Source organism: Scardinius erythrophthalmus, assembly GCF_964197995.2.
Source record: "Scardinius erythrophthalmus genome assembly, chromosome: 15".
Classification (NCBI taxonomy): Eukaryota; Metazoa; Chordata; class Actinopteri; order Cypriniformes; family Leuciscidae; genus Scardinius; species Scardinius erythrophthalmus.
In genome coordinates, this window is record NC_138235.1 from 24,199,001 (window position 1) to 24,223,952 (window position 24,952).

General features: G+C 35.5%; 1 protein-coding gene across 1 annotated transcript in view; it reads right to left on the reverse strand.

The window, feature by feature from the left end:
- Positions 1–6,354: 6,354 nt before the first annotated feature.
- The window catches only part of ephb2a (eph receptor B2a), a 60,279-nt gene continuing 41,681 nt past the window's right edge, over positions 6,355–24,952 (reverse strand). The window contains exons 4-16 of the mRNA XM_081387287.1: positions 22,186–22,341; positions 20,175–20,510; positions 14,780–14,904; positions 14,377–14,539; positions 12,932–13,040; positions 12,472–12,536; positions 11,606–11,728; positions 11,036–11,283; positions 9,099–9,314; positions 8,849–8,998; positions 8,432–8,625; positions 7,068–7,223; positions 6,355–6,880 (exon numbers count right to left, since the gene is read on the reverse strand). Coding sequence (XP_081243413.1) covers positions 6,772–6,880; positions 7,068–7,223; positions 8,432–8,625; positions 8,849–8,998; positions 9,099–9,314; positions 11,036–11,283; positions 11,606–11,728; positions 12,472–12,536; positions 12,932–13,040; positions 14,377–14,539; positions 14,780–14,904; positions 20,175–20,510; positions 22,186–22,341 — 2,150 coding nt within the window. The 3' untranslated portion in view covers positions 6,355–6,771. The remainder of the gene's footprint in view (positions 6,881–7,067; positions 7,224–8,431; positions 8,626–8,848; positions 8,999–9,098; positions 9,315–11,035; positions 11,284–11,605; positions 11,729–12,471; positions 12,537–12,931; positions 13,041–14,376; positions 14,540–14,779; positions 14,905–20,174; positions 20,511–22,185; positions 22,342–24,952) is intronic.

Consider the following 24,952-nt stretch of genomic DNA (forward strand, 5'->3'; position numbering starts at 1 on the left):
ACAACTGGCCACAAAATAAATAATAGTCTGAGTCAGAAAAAAGCACCAATAGTCACAAAAAATGAATGTCTCGGAAAATAGGACACCCACTTGAATGCACATCATTGACGTCCTAACTACAAGGGATCAACGAATCTGGGCCATATCATTAAAGCACTTTCAATCACAACAGCACTGACAAATTCAATTTATGTTGATATAAGTGCACAGTGGTTTATGTAAAATAACATGACCACGTATTTAGTAGATTACAGGATTACAGGTTTAATATTTCATTGTACTTTTGGTGTGATTTGTTGTGGTGGCTAATTCCATGGGATTAAATAAACACTGTTTTCACTGCAGCCAACAAGGTGATACTACACTTATCAGATGGGCCTGGCACAGTTTGATCATGTTTCAAAGATTGGCCATTGATGCGTCTTTACTTGACCCCTATTTGTCATGACTGCGAGTGCAAGTGTCCAGTAAGCCACTTAAAACATTTAGCATCACAAGCATCACCAAATGGAGTTGAAAAATAAAGGTTTCCAGAACACTCCCAATGTCTACCATCGGTTGGATACTATTCACAAATCACCTGCAAGAAAGAATGAACAATTACTAAAAATGGCCAACTAGGGTCTGAATTCAGGCTCCACACAGACAGCCAAAATCTTTCCAATACCACCACTGAAGAAGCTTATTCCCTGTCTCTCTTTCACTCATACACACATACATATACAAGAGAGAGAGAGAGAGAGAGAGAGAGAGAGAGAGAGAGAGAGAGAGAGAGAGAGAGAGAGAGAGAGAGAGAATTGATAGCTCAAACATTTGTTCAGCATCTGGTCATTAAGCAAGATTGGGAAGCACAAGTCTTCAGTTTCACTGGCAGAGCAGGTCAAATGCCATTGGCTTTTAAGGGATGAGTTTAAATGCCAGCAGAAAAAATAAGATATCTGAGCAACATGCTATATCAGGAGCACATTAATCCAAGAGAAATATGCAGATGGTACTTTGGACAAAAAGCCATCTAACAAAGTTATGAAATAAATACAAAAACATTAATCCTGGACAGCATGATATCAAACATTCGGACGATCTGATCTGATGGAATATTACACATTTTGTGATCTCCAGTATTTGTATTGCTAAATATGTCTACAAAATACTTCTCAAAAGCACGTCAACATACCTTGATCTTATATTGCAGCCTATAGCTCCCTCTGGTGGGCAGGAGAATAACAAAATCCACAACACAATCACGAATAAATAATTTAGAGACATTTTTCACACGAGGACAATTACCACACGACTCATGACACTGACCCTTGCTCCATTTTATTGAAGAAAAACATAACGGGTCACAAATGTTCTTTCATAGAAAATAAACCAATAGCAATACTACAAATTTTTCAACTGTAACATCATTCACATGTACAATTTATACAAAATCCAGAGCCTCTTGCTTCACTCACAGTGGTCATGGTGGACAGTACAGTGTTTGTGTGTGAGCAAGTGTATGACAGATTAATACCAATAAAAGTGTGTGCATACTGTTGTATTGTATGCGTGTACATGGCATAATCAACAGTCATATATTCACAAAGAAATTTATCTTTTATCGAATAGAGGATGAAAAAAAGAAAAGATATACATGAAGGTATTTTCTAATATATTAACATATGTACATTCTTTTCATACAACCTTTCCAATTCTCTACTCAAGTTATGGTAATGACATATTTAAAGAAAAGAAAAAAACACAATGACAGTCCACTGAGCCTGAAATAAGTTTTTTTTTTTATTCCCTTTATGAAGTTGATGCCTGGAGCTTCAATGAATGGATAAAATTCATTCATACACCCAAAAGGAGAATAATCAATGGTTTCGCAATAAGAATTAATGCACTTTACAAAACATTGCACCTTCCGTTTTAGATTTTACATATAGAAGGTTGCCCAACAAAAATACATGAGATTCAGATAATGAACAAGAGTATCTCTATACATGTGAAAAGTGTTTAGACGTGGAAGACCAGTGAACAAGTTGATAGGAAGCACATTCAATTTAAAAGAGAGGGTGTCAAAGTGTCAACTCAACAACTATTTTGGGTTACAAATGTGCCGAGCTCCGGGAAGAGCAACAGATTAGAAATGTAACTGCTTATTAACCAACACTGTATATACTGAAAACAACAAACAAGCAAGCATGTATTTTGCAAAGTATTTTACAATAATGATGATTATGTTGTGGTGTTTAATGTATAAAGCATGTCAGATGAAAAATAAATCTGTCCAAGCATGGTCAGTGAAGCCTTTTCACTTACGCCAAGCTCATACTGTCAAAACGACCTTTGACACAAACATTTTTTGACAGTGTGAGAAGAACTTCTCTGTTCTTGTTCTCTGAACTGTTTCATGTGGACAGCAAAACTTCTACAAATAGGGTACAAAACAAGGCCTGGAAATGAACAGGACAGGACAAATCACAATTTTAAGATGAGACAGGGACATTTAAAGTGTTGGAAACCAGCTACTGACATGCAAATTTTATGTTAGATAATAGTTTTTCAAACATCTAACAGTTCTTACAATAAAAAAGAATTAGAGCTTCAAATGCTTTAAAGTAACTGGACACCAAGCTGTTCCCTATTTGTGAAGTGTCAATATGTCGTGGTCAGAATTACTGCCACCCATGGTAAATATGATTAAAGAACACTGAAAAAAATATTCGTTGAATTTACTCCATTTTTTTATCGTAAGTGGTTGCACACAATTGATTTTAGCTGCATTTAAACAAATGCATTAAGTTGAACTAAAATTGATTAAGTTCAACTTAATGCATTTGTTTAAATGTAGCTAAAATCAATTGTGTGCAACCATTTACGATAAAATTTTTAAGTAAATTCAACAAATAATTTTTTCAGTGAAGGCTGTGAAAATAAATCTGCATTGTTTATCCTTTTGATCTGTCATAAAAAAAAAACAAAAAAAAAACTAACCTTTCATTGACATAAAACTGAATGGTGGGGGTGGTGCCAGTAGAATAAATGGCCACAATTATTGGAAATAATTGAAAATATTGTTAAAATATGAGGAAACTTAAAGGCCAAATTCCGTTAATCATCCATCACAATAAGTAAAACCAAAGAATATAGTTCTGATGTGCAGCAAAATATTGTTGAGCTTCACAAAATAGAAAATGGCTGTAAGATAAAAGCTAAAGCATTGAAAATTCACATTTCCACCACCAGGACAATAATTAAGAAGTTCCAATCAGTATCTACACCATATATACCAAGGATCACAGCTGGAAAATAATACTTGAGTCTTGAGGTCAAACAGCACCTAAAATCACCACATGTTGTTTGGGAGGGTTTCAAGAAAAATCCTCTGCTCTCATCCAAATGCAAACTCCATCACACTAAGTTGTCAGACACGACTGGAACTTCAAACAGAACCAGTTCTATGTTCAGATGAAACAAAACAAAAAGAGCTTTTTGGCAGCAAACCCACAAGATGGGTTTGGTGCAAACAGGGATAAAAAATTACCCCATGCCCGAGGTTAAATATACAGCTGGATCTTTAATATTGTGGGCCTATTTTTTTGCTGGAGATCCTGGACATCTTGTTCAGATACATGGCTTCATGGATTCTATCAAATACTGTACCAACAGATAAAAAAATGGTTAAACCTGACGGCCTCTGCTAGAAATCGTATAATGGGCCGTGGTTGGATCTTCCATCATGACAATGATTCAAAACAAACATCAAAATCAACTCAAAAAGGTTCTGCCATGGCCATCGCAGTCCCCTGACCTGAATCCTACATCCTACAATGTATCAAAATAGACTTGGGAATTTGAAGGATCTGGAGCAGAGATGTGCAACATTTTGTCCTGGAGTGTCGCTGTCCTGCAGAGTTACACTCCAACCCTAATCAAACACACCTGAGCAAGCTAATCAATGTCTTTAGGATTACTAAGGCTAAAGGCAGGCGAGTTTATATCAGGGTTGGAGCTAAACTCTGCAGGACAGTGGCACTCCAGGATTGATGTGGCCTATCCTGAACTGGCTCTCCAGGACCTGGACTGGGCCTGGAGGAATAGTCTCTGGGGCCGTATTCACAAAAAATGTTAAGGCTAAAAGTAGCTCCTAATTGGCGAATTTAGGAGCAACTCCTAAAAATAATGGGCGTGTCACTCGTAACTTTAGGACTCCTAATTTTTTTGACTAAGAGTAATTCACGAAGCATTTTAGCCCTAAAAGTAGCACCTAAGCCTGGGACAGCTTACAAGAAGTCGAGAGGACTCCTAACTCACTAAGACCTATTCATAAACCGCTTTTTGTGGCATTTCACGTTGCGATGTTTTGAAATGCGTATGCGGCGGCTACAGGAGCTTCCAATCGCGAGGGAACAATTTTGCATTGTAGGCATAACTAGGGATGCAATAACGCCACCAACAACAACCAAAACTAGGCTACTCATTGCATGTAAACTAATTGTAACGTTTCATTGTGAATCAAATTAAAATGTTCTTCGCTTTGCAAACGTATGCAGAGGCATATAGTGACAGATTAATTCAATAATGTTGCAAAGATATTGCATCAATCCATATGTTTTCATTAGGCTACTAGGCTATTTGTTTTGCCTTACTCTTTATTAATTTAGGCTATTTATTCAGTTATTCATCATCTTCCGTCCTTCGCACTACTTGTGTAGTGCACGCATTCTCAGACCTGTCACCTGTCACTCATCACCGTAGGGGAGGTTTGGAATCATTCCCGCGTTACAATCATCAGCCAATCAAGGTGGACACTTCAGTCAAGCTCGTGCATGAGTAATGACGTCATCCATAGCAACGAAGACTCACTCTTAGTTTAGGAGTTGTCATTTTTCTTTACTAAGAGTAGGTCTGAAAGGCGTTGTGAATAACTTTTGAGAGAAAACTCCTAGATAAAATCTTTTAGTGCGATTTAGGAGTGCTCCTAGTGGTAAGATAAAATGCTTTGTGAATATGGCCCCTGATCTCTTGGTGTTCTCCAAACTCATCAGGTATTATAGGTGAAAACTCAGAGCTGTTATATTGGCAAAAGGAGGTTGCTAAAAGTATTGAATAAAAAGGTGCCATTAATTGTGGCCAGTGTGTATTAGAGAAAAACATTTATTTCATAATGAGAATTTCCCCCATTTTAAAAAGTTTTCCTTCGATGAAAGATTCGATTTTTTTTAAATTAAAAGGTCAAAAGGATTAACAATTTAGATTAGTTTTCAACATATTTATCAAGGGTGCCAATAATTCTGACCTCGACTGAATAGATATGCTATTTATACACAAATAATTATGTGTGTATGTACTGTATGCATATACATAAATATAAGAAATAATCTAAATATCAACAGGAAAATGTAGCGGTAAAAAACTTTTTTCATAACTTGAAATCTGAAAGAAAATAAAAACCCCACCAAGTGACAGATATAATTGGGACAGAAAATAAACATTTAAATACAGCCTGCACTTCTATTCAATTCTGTTGGCAGGCTCTGTGAGGAAATCAGCAATTGAAGTGCCTCCGATATGTTACAAAAACATCTGCAGTACAACAAACACTGGCGCATGATTATATGGTTAAGTGGAAATTAATGGTGTTATAAAGTATAAAACAAATAAATAAAACTCATGAAGAAAATTAAAAAATATTCATCACATGAATTTAAAAAAAACAATATCACACTGAACCAGTACTGGTTGCTTTGTCTACTATTCACATAGTTTAATTTCTATAATAGTCCTCATATTGGCAAGTGCTGCCAGCTCAAGATCCATCTCATGGATAATTCCTCATCATACATGAGTATCACACATGTATAATTGTTTCTCCTTTTTTCTTGCTATTAGTCCATAGTCTATTTTAGATTGACAACCAGAAAACATATCATAGCTGGTGAATATGGATGAGAACCAAACCATATCAAAGAGTAAAGGGTAATATACTGTATATATGATCAAAATCTAATTGTATCTCATCTAATTAGATTGCAGATTTACCCACAGAACTAACAGCCAAAATAAACTTCATAAAATAAGATGTGATAGTGGCTACATTTACATGCATATACAACCTTTTCTTCCCTTTTATTCTGCATATGGAAACATTCTGATTAAAGTTATACCCAATATGACAGTACCATGATAAAGATGACTGCATGAGATTCTTATAAAGAACTGTCTATTCTTCTAATTCTATTTGAATTTTAATAGTATAATGGGTGCACTTTATAAAATATATAAAAGTCGAGCTGCTTAGGTTAAGGTGACTATGCCAGAACTTTACATACACAAGTAGGCTACTGTTTTTTTTTTTTGTTTTTTGGATATACGTCATGACAGGGAAGAAAAGACTATCGCAACTTCCATTTCATGCTGACTTTAAAAGCCTATGAAATAACAGATATACTAACATTTGAAAAGACATGAGGCTTTTATGTGGCTTATTTGAAATACTGCAAAGTCACAGATAACACAGGAACATAAACTTGCACGTAAATGCAGCCAGAATGACATTTATGGATAGTTTTGGCCATTGGAAAGACTTCAGCTTGCCTTCAGTGTGCTGGTGCTGTATTGAGACCATAGAGGTCTTGTGGTGATTTGTTCTTGATCATCCCCAGAGAAAGTGACTACTGCTGGGCTCTGGACACAGGGCTTGCTGAAGTGGGGCGTCTTTCTGCGAGGAGGTCCACAGGGGTTTGGTGTGCACAGGCTGGTCCCGTCCTCCACTCCTAAGAATCAAACCTCCACTGACTGTATCTGGTTCATTTGGGCGCGCATCATCTGCACACTGTTGAGAATCTTCTTCTGGTGGCCGGCTAGTATGACTCCGACCTTCAGAATATCTCTGCGAAGACAGAGAGAGGGCGTAAGAGACATAAACTGCATAATATCATCGTAAACAGATAAGGCTATCAATTAAATTTTCAGCAATACTGTAGGTTTCCGGTGGCTACAACATCTGGTCCTGTAACTTAGTAAAGATAATGGTCGATATGAATGCAGTAAGCTTTATGGAAGATAGTAAAACATACTCCATAGTCATTTGAGACACCGCTTCAAAGGTAGTGAGGTCTTCATTTGCAAAGTTCTCTTTGTACTGGCCCATTTTAATGGCGTCCAACCATTCATCTACTGTGCTGAAGCTGGAGAAGTCTGGTGTGCTGCGGTCCAGCAGAGGTAGATGTACGCTGTAAAACACAAACAGATTCAACATCACTAGGATAGGAACATGTATAACGTGTATTTAAGTGTGAAAGTGCTAAATTAGAAATAAAATATCTCAGACCATTTGACCTAGTTGAAGGAATTAAAAATAACATTTACTACCGTTCAAAAATCTGGAGTCTGTAAGATTTTGTAATGTTTTTGAAAGAAATTTCCTCTGTTCACAAAGGCTGTATTTATTTGATTAAAAAATACAGTTAAAAACAGAATTATTGTGAAATATTAGTTTAATTTAAAATAACTGTTTTCTATCTTAATATATTTTAAAATGTAATTTATTCCTGTGATGCAAAGCTGAATTTTCAGCATCATTACTCCAGTCTTCAGTGTCACATGATCCTTCAGAAATCCTTCAGAAATCATTCTAATATGCTTATCCGGTGCGCAAGAAACATTTATTATTATGTTAAAAACAGTTGTGCTGCTTAATATTTTTTGTGGATTTGTGTATTGTAGTAAATATATGCAGTCAGTTTTTTCAGTATCGCAAGACATGTCTAAAACGTACACAAGCTATAAAAAGCTTTGCTGTTGAACTATACACTGAATTCTGAAAAGTCTTGCTCTGTAAGTTTTTTTTTTTTAAATACATTTGTTAATCATATGGACCCCTTATATCATTGGGTGTCCTTTTGGAGTCTCCAAGTGTCTTTTATTTTTTTAAAGACACTTACATTTACCTTAAAAAAAGCTTGCAGAAAATACAGTTTTGTGAGAATCATCCTTCAATCCTTCAATCATCCTTCAATACTTTGCTGGATATAGCAAATGATGACAAAATAAACACGTTAAACATGATACCCTTTTGATTACAAATGAAACATTTGAATCTATTGACAGCCCTAGTCTAAACTTAACTTAAATTTAATTTAATAAATAGAAAATAAACTTATATAAATATAAGTTTATAAACTTATATATAAAATATAAAAAAAGCATCTCTTTAAGATGCAAATGAGGCAAAATTCACTTTAAAATCCAGGAATTTAAAACTAGATAGTGATTTTTCTGAATTCTAATTATAAAGTTCAGACTAATGTCAGTGCTAAGAATACTGAATTGTAATCATTGTTTTCTTTTTCTTTTTTTACACAGACTAATGAATTGAATTCAATGCTCAGTGCTTGCTGACCCCTTCAAGCCTGGGTTGACCCAAAATAAAATCTCATACCCTGAAGAGAGAGGGGTGGTAGCCTTCAGGCTGCCAGGATTACGAATCATCTTATCCAGAGTGTTTACGATCTGACTGAATTTCGGACGGTTGTTTCTTTCCTTTTGCCAGCAGTCCAACATTAGTTGGTGCAGTGCATTTGGACAGTCCATCGGAGGAGGTAACCTATAATCTTGCTCAATTGCATTTATTACCTGGGGGGATGGGAGCAGAAATGACTGATTGAAGAACACATCAGAAACCTCATAAAATCATACTAAACTAAACATGTTCTTGAATGCACTTGCAGATATTGTTTCATGACATTCTTTGTCCACTAGGTGACATCCTTATCCAGCTCTTTATGAATGTACAGTAGCTTGATGAACAATCATCAATATGACCATGCATGTAATCATATAAGAATTGATTCCATACATCTTGATTGCTCATGTCCCAGTACGGTCGCTCTCCATAGGACATGACCTCCCACATTACGATCCCATAGCTCCACACATCACTTGAGGATGTGAACTTCCTGTATTGAATGGCCTCGGGAGCAGTCCATCGTATTGGAATTTTCCCTCCCTGTGTGGACACTGAGTTTAGTTAGGTACTGAACACATAATGCATTAGCATGAAATATTAAGTCATATCAGGCCATATGACCCGCTGAACACACACTCACCAGGGCACTTGTGTATGTAGGATCTGACGTGTCATCTTCCAGAAAGCGAGAAAGCCCAAAGTCAGATACTTTGCAGACTAGATTGCTGTTAACCAGTATGTTGCGGGCAGCCAGATCGCGATGTACGTAGTTCATGTCACAGAGGTATTTCATGCCAGCTGCAATGCCACGCAACATGCCGACCAACTGAATGACAGTGAACTGGCCATCATTTTGCTAAGAGGACATACAGAGAATACAAAAGTATATTAAAATACTATTAAAAGGAAGTGTATAAGGATACACATACTTCTTCTGTACATTAAGAAAGGAAGGCATTTCTAGCATTATAAAATCAGTCTTTCTAGCAAAACAGCTTTGTTCTGTGAGCTTGTGTCACAATCTTGTGGAAAAACATCTAGAACTTAGTCCAGCTGTGCCTCTATGCAAACACATCTGGGTCCTGCCCAATGGGATCCTGGGTCAGCTAAAATCAGCAAAAGGACAAACGCCTTCACACACTGTGAGATCAAAAGAGCTGAACTGAATAGATTTTTGGAAAATGTAGCCAAAAATATTAGTAAAAAAATTTATTTTGATTCCATAAATCTAAATGTACAGAATTAAAAAACAAATGTGGCTTGTAAATAATTAAGATAAGGGGGAAAAAAATGTTGTGTGATTACTGCAGGTAATTATTATTATTTTTAAATTACATGGCACATGCTGCCCAAAAGGTGCACTCACGATTATTATTATTTTTTTCTTAGAAAAAAAGAAAAGAAAACAAATACAACACTGTTGAAAAGTTTGGGGTCAGTAAGGTTTTTCACTTTTTAATAATACGTTTAGATGAAAAACATCAAATTGATCAAAAGTGACAGTGAAGCCATTTATAATGTTACAAGATTACAAAAGATTTCTATTACAAATTGCACTTGAGCACCAAATCAGCATATTATAGGGTTCCTACACATTTTCCATTTCAAAATTCCATACTTTTCCAGACTCAAATTTCCAAACCTCTCTGTAGATTTTCAGAGTATATTCAAAGTGCCCCTATTATGCTTTTTCGAATATTCCCTTTCAAGCAATGTGTAATGCAGCTATCTGCAAAGTTCTGAAGACGAAAGAGCACGCGATAAATAAAGTTACTGTATTGTGTCTCAAAAAAAAAGAATCAACACTGAACAGCCTAAACGAGTCATCAGGAATTTGAATCCCACTTCCGTGACGGCTTCACGTCACTGGGTAACACATTTGGCCTAATGCCCACCTACTGTATGTTCTACGTTGTCCACCCGCGAACAACTTGACCCACCCTCAAACACTGTAGCTGGTTCTTGTTGTGTATGTCGAGAAGACGCTGTTTTCAGCTCTGCAAAAGCAAATTCTCTTTGTAAACACTTCTAAAGGACGAGGATGCGAAGAGTCTGGTTAAAATGACCACAGCGATACAACAGAAGTACAACCTTTTGACGAATGCTTCTCAAATCTCCTTGAAGTCTAAATGAGTTTTACAAAACGCTCCATGTCCATTAAAAATGGGACAGTACCCACTTTATCAGTAAGTATGATTATTTATTGATGCATATATTTTCTACTGGGTGTTCTTCTAGTGTATCACTGAGAAATGTTCTGCTCAAGTTCTGCTTGCGATGGAGGTTCGGGTTGAATAACTAGTTCTTCCAATGTCCAAAAAATGCTGTATTCTGCTGCCAGGCCGTTAGATGGTGATGAAACACTATAGACTGAACATGTGATACGCATGTGCATGACGTCATCATCTTCAGAGATTCACATTTTTTTGCTGTTTACACGGAGACCATTTTCAAAAACTTGCACTTCAAAAGTTTGCGTTTTCAGGCATCCAAAACGCCATTGTCGTGTAAATGAACGGCCAAAACGCATAAAAAGTTTTACGTTTTTTGGTTGAAAACAGTGTCGTGAAGACTTACCCGAAGAAAGGAGTCCAGTGATCCGTTCTCCATGAATTCAGTGATGATCATTACTGGAGTGCTCTTAGTCACCACTCCCTCCAGGTGGATGATGTTGGGATGGTCAAACTGCCCCATGATGCTGGCTTCGCTCAGGAAGTCCCGCCGCTGCTTCTCAGTGTAGCCTGATTTCAGAGTCTTGATGGCCACCAAAATCTCCCTCTTCCCAGGAAGCCTGAGATTACCGCTACACACCTCTCCAAACTCACCTAGACAGTTAATCCATATATAGACCAGTATATTACACCTCAGGAAATTTTACCTAAAATTCAATTAGATGAATATAATTAAATTAGCAGCCTGGTTTACTAAAACTTTGTTGCTCCTTTAACAATAATTAAAGGTGCGAACACATCAAGAGCTCCAGGCTTTTTGCCAGATTGTAGCTGCTTTCTAATTAATGGTTGATTTGCTTATATGCATTCGACTAACTAGATGAGATGCAAAGATGTTGGTTAGACTGCAAATCAGCACTCTATGCAATTCAAGCATATTAAAATATTCCTAATTGATGTGAACAGTGACATTCACCTGCACCAATGACTTGCTCGATTTTCACACAGGTCACGTCTATTTCTTTGGCAAACTCGCGCACTGCCTCATTGGGATCCTCATATGTGAAAGGATCAATGTAGATCTTCATTCCTGGAGACACTTAGAAAGAGAAATAGGAGCTGCAGCAGCAGATGCAGATGCAACAGAAATATATGGCCTATATTGTAATAATTATATTTTAATGATTTTTGATAGATGGGGTGGGACAAACATAATATGGCTAAATAGCAACATTTCTACTTTAAAATCAGATTACCAAAATGTCAACAGAAATGTAAACATTTTTTGTATCTTCTTATTTTAGCGTAATTACAACACTATATTTATATATTATATTATTATTACATTATATTACTTTTTTTCCACTGCTGTAGCCTGTTTTGTTCCATATCTTAAGAATCATTGATGTATAGTTAAATTATTTAAATGATTAAATTACATGTGATAATATTATAATAAACATCAATACAACATGACACTGGCTCACATGGCGAACAAGCTAAACAATAAAGTGGGAGCATGCGAGCACTTCTAGGAGAGGACATAAAACACAAAAGAATTATGGTTTCTGCATGTATATGCTGAGTCAACTAGCTTAAGTGCACATTTTACCATCACCATATGGACCCATTCCAATACACTGCAGTTCATAAAGTAACATTGTGTGGTAAAGATCTTCAAATTGTAAGTAAAGTTGTGCTGTGGTTTCAATGTTTATGTGTGCTGTGCAGACAGTCTGCTGTTTTCATTTAATGATCTGAGTCTTGTTTAAAAAAAAAAAATCAAGTAAATATTATGAGCACAAATGAAATATTCCATATATGTCTGAATGGTTTACTCACTGTGGCCGCTGGTGTAATGCTGAATCTTGTCAGTGAATTCTGACTCAGTCCTGTCACTGCCTCTCCTGATCGAGACCCAAACAGGAAGAGGAAGTCAGATGAAAAACTTTCAAGCACTTTGAAGCTCTTTCTCAGTTTATAAGAGAAAGAGGAAATAAAACATCTGTTCAGTTTTAATTGATTCCAGATATATAGATAGTTTTATTTAACGCCATGTCAGCATCTAAGGCTATTTTCACCGCAAAAATTAAATAAAAAAAAATACAAATATCATATAAATACAATAAAACCAAGCAAACACAACAAGTCATATTATATATATTTTTTTAAATTAACATATGATAAAAAATCCAAAACCTTTACAGGCATAATCTTACTAAATAAGTCCTTAAGTGAAATAACTTCATAAAAGAGCATTCTACTTGTATTATATCCAGATCATGATTACCAACAGACTCACCGATTACAGACGATAATGAGCACAACCACAGCGATGAGAAAAACAACACCCGCAGCAGCAGAGCCGATAATGAGGGGCAGTTTCTCCCGCAGGCTGGAGTTATACTCGTCTTCAGATGTACACACGGCAGACACAAAATCAGATCAGTTAGGAAGAGTTTTCAATCACAAAAGCCTATACCATTTTTTTTTTTTTTTAATAAAACAGACCTGCAGGAAACATTATAATTTCTCATTCTTTAACCAAGTACAAATGTGGTTTTCCCACATTTTAAATATGAACATTAACATTTGAAATGTAGGAGTATTAATCTAAATGTTGGCAAAGAATCAATATACACATACAAAATAGTTGGGCTCTGTAAGATTAAAAAAATTAAAACAAGTCTCTTATTTGATCAAAAATTCTGCAAAAACTGATATTTTGAAATAATATAACAAAATAGAAACTTTTCTATTTTAAAAAGTAATTTTCAGCATCATTACTCCAGTCTTCAGTGTCACACGGTCCTACAGAAAACATACTAATATTTTTATACAATGTAAATGTCATGCAAAATTTGATCAGTTTAATGCATCCTTGCTGACTAAAATAAAAAAATAAAAAATAAAAACTCTTACTGAGCCCAACTTTGCAATTGTAGTGTATATTTTTGCTGCCACGTTTTATATCACAGTGTTGTTGAATTCTTGATTCTGATTGGCTGACAAACATTCTTAAAGGTGCAGCATGCAATCTCCCAGAATTGTTGTTGAACTGTTGATATTTGAAATCAACCCAAACAAACCCAGCCCCTCTCTTCATTGCTCCGCCTCCAAAATTCACAAACCCTTTTCAGCCCGCATCATAACCCTTTATCTTCCAGTGATATTCCACTGAGATTTTCTCTTTTGTATGGTCTCTCATCTCTCTTTCAACAGTCTTTCTTCGAATCTCCCTCTTGCTCACTCTCTCTCCTCATACTCCCATTAATACTGATTGGCAACAAGGTCCGACAACTTTACAACAGCATTTTTGAAAAATAGCTTACTGCACCTTTAAGCTGTTAAATCATCTTCAACGATCGTCCTGGCGCCAGCTCTGGACATGCCACAGAATCTTCTAATGCCCACGAAACAAATAAACGTGTTCCCAAGTAGAAAAGTGCTCCCTGCTGTCAAATGTTTCCATTTTCGTCAGATTAGTATTGGAAATAAACAGCATGCTGCGACGGCTTGGCCACTGGCTCATGATTCTGGCTTTGCCATTGGGACATGGATCTAAAATTGTCCTCCAACTGACTATGGTTAATGTCATTTCAGAGACAGGAAAGCAGGATTTGCCAGACTGTGGCACCTTATTAACGATTGACAATTTCATTGACTTGAACATAAATAATTAGACTACTATTTAGGAAAGTAAAACAGCAAAATGTTTAGTTTCAAAAGCCTGTTAAAGTCCAATACCTTCAGTCATTGTTTGGAAGAACATCTTCCCACTGAAACGTCCAAAGCCCGCCACTGTTCGGGCCCGTACCTGGAACACGTAGATGGTCCCCTGCTTCAGGCCACGGATAACTGCTGTATTAGTCTGACTCCGCAGCAGAGAGGAGTTCGACTCAGCCGTATACTAGATTTAGACCAAAGATCAGAGATCATCATAAAATAAAAGCCATACAGAAACCTACATTAACATTTAGAAAGTCAATAGATCTAACAATATAAATGAACTAAATTAATTTAAGCTTGTACAAGAACAGAACAAATACATCCCCAAGTAATTGTTTATTGCTTTAAAGTTCAACTCAGTTTAAGTTCATTGAATGTTTTTATTTTTTGAGAGAAGAGAATCATGTTCAGTACTTATTACCTTCTCGTAATATTGCAGCTCATAGTCCAGAATGACCCCATTGGGCTGGTCTGGCTGGGACCAGGACAATGTGATACTGTCCACAGCTCGGCTGACCTGATGCATAATTGACACAGCAGATGGAGCTGTAGAGAGGATGATGAAACAAAGGAAACAAATGAGAAATATAAAGTGTAGGAGTTCATCTAAAAATCTTTTCATGAAAAATGAGCTCATAATATAGAGTGGTTCTCAATCCTGATAGTGTTTCGATCACCACACTTTATAATGACTTTCATTAAGAACATTAAAATTGATACACAATTGAAAAGATCATTAAGAAAATTGCTTAGATTTTCATGATTAATTTTCATGAACGATTATGTTCGATAAGTTTTATACAATATTTGGGGACAGCAAGATTTTTTTTTTTTTTTATAAATACTTTTATTTAGCAAGGATGCATTCAAACGATCAAAAGAGACAGTAAATATTAAATGTTACAAAAAAATTCAACTTAAAATAAATGCTGTTTTTACTATTCAATCCAATCAGTTTCCTCAGATACATTAAGCAGCATCTGTTTTCAACATTGATGATAATAAGAAATGTTCCTTGAGCAGCAAATCAGCATATTAGAATGATTTCTGAAGGATCATGTGACACTGAAGACTGTAATGATGCTGAAAATTCAGCTTTGCCAACACAGGAATAAATTACATTAAAAAATTCTGTACATTAAAATAGAAAAGTTAAATTGTACTTCAAAATGTAAAATATTTTAAATTGTAATAATATTTCACAATTGTACTAGTGTTTTTACTGTATTTTTTAAACAAATAAATGCAGCCTTGGTGAGACTCCTTTAAAAAAAATAATTAAAAGATCAATTCAACCATACATCTTTGAATGCTTGTGTATATCTTCTCAACAGAACCCCTGGAGTTCACTATTTTTGACATCTGGAATGCGCTGCAACAGCATTTCTCCCTAAGCACAACACCATTTCCAACAAAGATCAGCTATACTGTCTATAGTTCTGGAGCTGGAGCTCACATGCTAACTGGCCTCTGCGTAGCACTCACAGATCCCTGGCACCCGTGCCGTTTTGGATATAGAGGAGCCATTATATCAACTGCAGCTTCAGACTGACTACTAACTGGAAATAAAGACTCTGGGAGCCCATGTAACACTTCATTATCATTTACAAGCCTTAAGAAGCAAAAAGACAAGCGTGAAAGCTGGCAAACACTATGGCTGTTGATAAAACTGCACTCATGGTTTAAAGATCAAACAAATCGCAGTGCCTTAAAGCCAAGCGATGCCTTGTACATGAAGTTTGCTCCTGGCATGCTTGCTTGGGTGTGTAGGGAGGAAAATTATTTTGTTTATATGCCAAATACTTATTCCCCAGACTTGCGTGATAAAATATAATAGGTAAGACAATATCTCAGCGTTCTAAGACCATTGATTTGAATCATTTTCAAAATAAATTGGTCAAATAAATCACACTGATACTCTTTCACATGTGCCATCTCTGTATAATGATAGCTGTTGAGCCCAAAGAAAGATGTTTTCTACGTTGTATTTATAGTTGGCATAAAGTTGATGGTTGATTACTCTGAGAGTTCGAGGCCTCAGGTTGTTATGCGTTCTCTGTTGCCGATCAGAGCTCAGGAATATTAAGCTCACAATGTTGTGTAAAAAATATGTCTTGTGCTATTTAGTTTCTCTGTAAACTTCGATCCTGAGCTTTGATTAAGTGTTTTTCCATGCGCTGGTTTCGATGGGCAGAACAGGCTCTGTGTCTTGATTTACTGCGCTGAATGGTGGGATGGTGTGTGAGGAGGATGGGATTGTTGAGAAGTTGAGCGTGCCGTTGTGTATTTTGGAGAGATTCATCTAAACAACACTAGGAAAGAAAGATGTGATTAGACTAGCACTCTAAATAGGAAGACGAACCATTTCAAACAATCACAAAATTCAATTCCTCAGACGCATGTAACTTTTTCACCCCCATAATTTGTAAATAAGCTGATGACAGGACTGCAATTTGGGTCATTATTAAAGACAAGCCAGTCAAATTGTCATCATTTACTCACCCTCACATATTTTGAGACCAGCATGACTTTCTTCAGTAAAAAAAAAAAAGATTTAGTGGATTGTTCAAGCTGCTCATTTTCATACAAAGAAAGTGAATGGTGACCACATGATCCTTCCGAAATCATTCTAATATGCTTATTTGCTCCTCAAAAAACATTTGGTAACACTTCACAATAAGATTTCATTAGTTCAAAAGTTGTTAATGGACTTTTGAACTAACATGAACAACAAACAATGAATGATTTTTATTTTTATTAACTAACATTAACAAATGAGACATTATTGTAAAAAGTTACCAAACATGTCTTATTATCATGAATGTTGAAAACAGTCATGCTGCTTAATATTTTTATTTGTGAACTTGAATTTTTTTTAGGATTCTTTGACTAATAAAAATTACAGAATTTACTTGAAATACAATCATTTGTAACAATGTAAAAGTCTTTCCTCACTTTTGATCAATTTAATGCATCCTTGCTGAATAAAAGTATTAATTTCTTTAAAAACATTTTCTTTACTGACTCTAACCTTTAGAACAGTGATAAATATAAAACTCCTTGGACCACAATGACAACAACAACAACAAAAATGCTATTATCCTTTAAATCTTGTTTATTCTAAGCACCCATGGTTTATTTAACTCTACAATATTTCAAAGGAAATGCAGTTTCTAAAGTTGAAGAAACCCAGAGCGTCTGGAGAGAATCCCCCACAGGTATGTGGCAATAAAATAGAGCAAGTCATAATATATGAAAATAAGTTCTTTCGTTTTGATGAGGTGATCGGTTTTCCAAAGAGTCTGCAGTAAGTGGTACTTCATCATTCCGCTGCTCTCTTTGACTGCAATTTATGAGAAATACAAGTAGTACTCTCTCAGTGAAAAACATAAATTCATATGTCCTTGCGGTATTCTGGAGGAGAATAAGAGGAACCGATTACGAGCATTTCCATCTGAAATGGATCTCAGAATCATTATTTTTTCCACAAGAATTTCCACTGTGGCAAAGTCATTTACTTGTTGATCGCAGCTTAAAACAATGTAGACTTGAACACATTAATGGGAATACCTACAAGCCAACTGTTTCCAAAATGGAGGTTCTTATGGTATCAAGAAACATGTGTATATATATATATATATTCTTGAAATTCCTTCCCTTAGGGTTACATATCTAAAATCAAAACAAAACAAAAAGAAAAAGAAATAGAAATAATAATAATAATAATTTCCTTTTACTGTTTTATTTATTTTTAGGACCGTTCCTAACTTGATTCACATTTCATGCATTTTATAAAAACCATTAGCTTGTACTGTAAGTTTGTCTGAGAAACATTATTAATAAATCCCTGAGCGTGGGAGGACGTTTATAGTTCCTGAGTGCAGTGTAAACCCGTAGCTGTTGAGCTCACGCTTAGGCTCTGGTTGAGCAGCCGGTCCTGGCATTGTCCCCTCTCTCTGTGTTTTGGGGACGCGGGTGGTGTGAGGTGGATTTTTGTCTTTTAATGGCAGCAGTGAAGCAGTAATGTGGACTGACAGGCACACCGGTGGAGCCCCAGCCTCCAGTGATAGGGCCAGCGAGTTCACTGCAGCACAGCCGGGGGCACGGCTCTCATTAAAATGCTCTATTAAACACTATTATGTTCCTTTTGAACTGGCTCTTTTTGACTGACAATTAAAATCCCTGTACAGAGCACTATGATGAGTGTTGTGGACTAGCTTTCAGTCCTCTGATAAAATTGAAGGAACATGAGAAACCTGATCAGGTGAAGATAAAAAGATGCAAACACATCAGTTTCATGATGAAATCCTCTAATACTCAAAGCAGCAGGGAAAAACAAAAAAACTGGGCAACATGAATAGTGAGACTCACAGAGATACTAGTGTGTGACTACAGTCTGGTGATGTGCAATACAACATATTTACAAAATCAGCAGGGATCTAGAGTTGACACTAGACAAATGTAGATCAAAAGATATTTTTGGATCAATAGTTCAGGGATTTTCAAATTTGTATCTGAGGACCTCTGAAAAGAGGGGTTTGATAGGGGTCAGTAGAAAGATAAAAAAAAAAAAAAATATATATATATATATATATATATATATATATATAAAAATGTAAAAAAAAAAATAAATATATATATATATATATATATATATATATATATATATATATATATATATATATATATATATATATACGGTATATATATATATATATATGAAAAATAAACATTTACCAAAATTTGCTAAATATTTATATATATATAAATGTAAAAAAAAAAAAAAAAAAAAAAAAAAAAATATATATATATATATATATACGGTATATATATATATATGAAAAATAAACATTTACCAAAATTTGATAGTAAATATATCAAATATATTATATGGAATATAATAATGTAATATATTATATACATATATATACATATACACATTTATATATAGTATGCATTATATATAATATATTATATGCATTATATATAATATAATATATATATTAAAATATATGTATATTTATATACACATCTGATATATGCATATTTTTAAATTAATTTTAATAACATATTTTACAATATATAATATATAGTGTAATATATTTATATACACATCTGATATATGCATATTTTTAAATTAATTTTAATAACATATTTTACAATATATAATATATAGTGTAATAAAATAGCAGTAATTATATTATTATTTATTAAATATATTGTTTTAAACATTTATAATAGTTATTAATAATATAAAATATAAATATGTCTTGGCACATTTAAACATTTAGCTACTTTAATATTTACTTTTACTACTACTATTATTACTGTTATTTTACAATAATTTTTTGAAGATTGATGGCATCAAAACATTTGAAAACCCCTGAACCAGTCAACCTTACTATTCAGATTCAGTTAAGTTTAGTCTGACCCATTCATGCTACATAGTCTGTCTATTATTGCTTTCCTTTAGCTCAAACAGTGCCGTGCTTGCAACGCCAAGGTCATGGGTTTGATTCCCAGGGAAAGCAAGAACTGATAAGAATGTAAATGTGTACCTTGAAATGCAATGCAAGTCGCTTTGGATAAAAGCGTCTGCCAAATGCGTAAATGTAAATGTACAAAAGCTGCTGCCTGCCGCTGCTCAGTGTATTTTATCCATAAACTAATTTCCAAAAAAGCAAAATAGTAGGAAAAAAAAAGCTAAATAAAAGCTCCTGAAATTCAAGGTCAAATTCAGCCCACAGCAAGTTGAAAGCATTTAGAACATCATCTGCGATGTCTCAAACTGTAACCAGAGTTTACTGCTGTCTTACCAGCCTGGTTTGTGGTGATGTTGACAGCGGTGAACTGAGGCGAGGAGGGACTCTGGTCAGACACTCCATTCACAGCCTGGATCTCAAAAGTGTACTGCGTGTGGGCCAGCAGGTCACTGATATGGACCCATGGATCGGTCAGGCCAAGTTGGCGAGGCACGAACTGCACGTTGTCACCGCAGCGAGTGCATGACCCTCGACCCGAACCGCAGCTCTTGCAGATGATGTTGTAGACCACATCCTGCCGACCTCCGCTCTCCTTCGGCGGATCCCACTCCAGCCGCAGGGAGGTCTCGTTCACGCTAGAAATCACTCTATGGGGCGCAGACGGAACCGCTGTGGAAAGAGAAACACACTGCCTCATCAGCAAGTCCGTGTCTTATCGGGACGTGAGTTTAATTAAACACAAGCCTAGGAATTCTTGGATTATGTGGTGTAATGTGCAGGAAAAAGTATGTGAACCCTTTGAATTTGTCTTTGAAATTTGATCTGATCATCAAGTCGCAACAATAGCCTACCTAAAGTCTCCCTACATTAGGCCTATGTGATATAAAGTAACTTTACATGTCCTGTCCCATGTTTTTTTCCCCTCATAGTCTGCTGGGTTGCTGACTTAAGCACATTCTAACTGCTTCGTCTTGTGTCTTTATGATCTGATTTTCCCTAATTCACAAGCCTATTATCATCGCTCCTTTAAAAAAGAAACTGGATCAAAGTAATCTCCGCTTTCTAACAAGCCACATTAAAGTAACAATTTCATAATGGGTAATTACAAGAGATGAAAAGAGAAGTGGTTCATTGTAATGTAAAACAAGAGTTAAAGAGAAGAATGTTCTCCTCCCTCTATTCTGGACAGAGTGCAGCAGTTCAGACTACTGACAGCGTAGAGCACTACTCCACTATTCACACACAGGCTCACCCTTCCCAAAAGAACAGAGCATTATGCAAATCTCGACGGGTCAATCTCGCTGCTCGGTGAGTTACAGCAACGAATGAATGTTCAGTGAGTTACGCACACATTTTCATTTGCTGCACTTAACTGAAGGTTTAAATAGGGCAACCGCATACAAAAATGAAAAGACAAAAGACTCAAGCAAGTCTCCTGTGCTGAAGTTATTTTTCTGAGTAGAGATGTCAAATGACCGGTACTGTGTGAATGAAGTTGATACTAAAATAAAGAAGTATTTTGCAATAGCAGTCTTTTTACAGTATAAAACTGCTTTTAAATATGCTCATATGTGTATTTGAACCAGTGCAATATGTCTTGCAAATGCAATGTAAACTGTAGCTTAATAAACCTGCCACTGTCTATAATATCATTAATATATATCAAATGGCAATAATAATAATAATTACAACAACAATAATAATAATAATTGTTATTATTATTATATGTAATTACATTATTATATACACATTGTATATAATAATTATTATAAATAACACTATTGTTGTTAATATTAATAAACAACAACAACAATGATCTTTATTACTTGATATGCACCTATAATTAAATTCTGCCAGACAAGTCAATAATTATTTTCATCTTATGGATAATCAATAAATGACAGCTATTAAAATTAATATATATAAAATAAACCGCTAAAAACTCAAATCAATCCATTTAAATGCTACAATTGAATCACAACATACAGTATGAAAAATGAATATTTATTTTGTTTTTATTATACTATTGTTATTAAATTACTATTTTTAAATTATTAACTTCAACTGAAAGTTAGATGATAGCAAAAGTAAACTAAAAAAACAATAAAAGGAAACGAGCAAGCCCATTTAAATATTAAATGATAATGATATATATAAAAAATCAAAAAAATCTGTAATATTGGTCAATACTTATATTTTTGAAAAATCTGTAATATTGGCCAGTAACCAATATGGATGAAAATCCTATTTCTGAGTGCTTTGTAGATCAAAGCCTGCCTGATTTTCCAAAAAGAGAGTCAAAATCACTGTAAATGACATAAAATAGCATAAGAGAATGACATACTGGTGCATGGCATCTGTAGAGGGTCAGAGTCGGTTCGGTAGTATCCACTGCGGCAGATACAGTTGGTGGCACCCTCGTTGGTGGTGCGGCTGTTGATGGGACACTGGAGACATTTCTGGTCCCCTTGAGAGGCTTTAAAGGACCCAGATGGACAGGCTGCATTAAGAAAGGTAGAGAAAGTTTACTATAGTGAATAGCAAATCGGAATAAACAAGTAAATAATTTAGGGATTGAAGTTCATTTTTGTTCCTTTGAAGATCTATCACACATACATAAATATCTGGAGCTCACATTAATGTCTCCCCACGAGCACATTTTCTTATAAACCAGCCATCTTTATATTTCTGTTTGGAATCGAAGAGAAAAATAGGAAGGAAGTGAAAGCCTTCATAATGCCGTCTGATGGGCCTCCAGTGCAGTTTTGAAGCTTTATCTCGCACTGATAATCTTTTGTTTGGCACACAAAGAGCCGAATGGCACTCGGATATATCTGTGGAACAAACTAACAAAGACCTTGTTAAATCACAGCACAGCTTTTCCCTGCTGACTAGTCTGACTGTAAACAAAATGCAAATGCGATTGTGCTATTCAGAACTAATTATTTTTTAAATTAAGAATTTAATTACGTTTTTTGGAAGCTTTCTTTTAATAAGGTCTGAACTGGATATTTAGGCAATGGTTATTCTTCAACTGCTTCAGCAAGAATCTGTGTTGACGAAAAGAGATGTTTACATGATAATGCATATACTGTACAATTCATAAACAGGCAAACTCTTAAACTTAAAAATCCCACCAGCAGTAGAGGAATAATTATTCCAGCAGTAGAGGAATAACAGCAGTTTCAAAAGATCATATTATATAATATTTGTAGTGTATTATATTGATGTCATGTTGTATTTATTTTAAACCTTTCATTTATCTTCCAGGGCATCTCAGTCTAATATAACATAATATAATATAATATAATATAATATATATATATATATATATATATATATAATATCTCAGTCTATAATCAATAGTTTCATATTCAGTTTCCCCAATTTCTGAACAGAATAAAATGCAAATAACAGTTTATAATACTTTCCTTCTGATTTTAATATTTACATGTGAAGTTACAGTAACAAGTTAAATTATTTAATGAAATATTTTGGTAAACAAATTATTCACCACACTGAAATCAAAAACCATAAAATTTAATTACACGTGTTTTATGGGCATAACTCCAGCTGGTTAGCTAATGTGACAAGCTGCCTGCATTGAGAGTATGACGAGGAGCAGCAGATAGTGTGTGAAGTTATTGTTATGACAACCATACATGCAAACTGATTTGCTGAAAGTATTATTTGCTGCTCAAGAAACAGCTTATTAATACCACTGTTGAAAACACCTGTGCTGCTTAATACTTTTGTGGAAACTATGATACCTGTAAAAGAAAAAAAAAAATCCAAGATTCTTTGATGAATAGAAAGTTCATCAGCATAAAATGTAACAGTAAATGACAGATTTTACATTTTTGGGTGAACTATCCCTTTATAAGTCATTAATCCTAGCATCTGAAACTGTGACATACAGTAGGCCTATTTAGATTTTTAGTGAATAGTCGGGACATACATAGGCCTATACATACATAGGCTCATGAAACTGGGACTCTTGGGTGAATCAGAGCATTAACACATTCATAATTTAGAATATACTTAAAGTCCCCCTGTAGTCAATAACTGTATCCCTTAAAACTCATCTTTGAACACCAAAAGGACATATTTAACATTTTTTTTCTTGGAAAAAAAAACAAAAAAACAATTATTCAAGCTTTAAAATAGCTTGAATATAACCCTACACCCTCACCTCATTTAGTATACGTGGGTCTATGAATATGCAAATTAGCCCCGCCTCCACTCTCTCACACCAGCTCAGAGATCCACTCGTTGACCATCACACATTGACGTGATTGGTTACGAGGCAGTTTATGATGTCAGAAACACCAGTGATTTCAAACCGGGTTTGAGACTGCCTTTGGTTCACTGCAGGTGAAAGTACTCAGCAATGATGCTGACTATGAATTTGCACATGGTTTGTCTAAGCATATCAAAAACACCACATAGACATATCAACATCAAAAGCTTGATTTTCACCACAGGGCGACTTGAAAAACCTACACCATCCTGTCATGTGACTGCAGAGAATGATAATTATGTTAAAGCAAAGTCCTTTTAGGCAAGTCGTGCCACTCGGCCGCCATCTTGGCAACGCCTCCGGGCAGCTATTTCGGACTTACAAGACCAGGCTCCAATGTAAATGAATGGGCAGAGAGTCAGAACTGCACTTTCACTGGTCACTGGGACATAAAAACGTCTCGGGTTACGTATGTAACCCTTGTTCCCTGAGAAAGGGAACGAGACACTGCGTCAGTGACGACACTAGGGGAACGCCCTTCAGCGTAGCGCGTCTGAATTTATGAATGAAACCGAATCCAATCCTATTGGCGTTGCGTGATGACGTAGCGTGTGACAGCATATACGGATGTATACAAAAGCACGCCGGCACACAGAAATGTCAGCTTTTGCTATGAAGCAAGTGCTCCAGGCGGGGTGAGGTGTGGCGAACCGACGCAGTGTCTCGTTCCCTTTCTCAGGGAACAAGGGTTACATACGTAACCCGAGACGTTCCCTTTCGAGGGAACTCGAACTGCGTCAGTGACGACACTAGGGGAAAGAGATACCCACTATACCACAACGAACCCCGCTCATCCTAGTGTGAAGCTGTC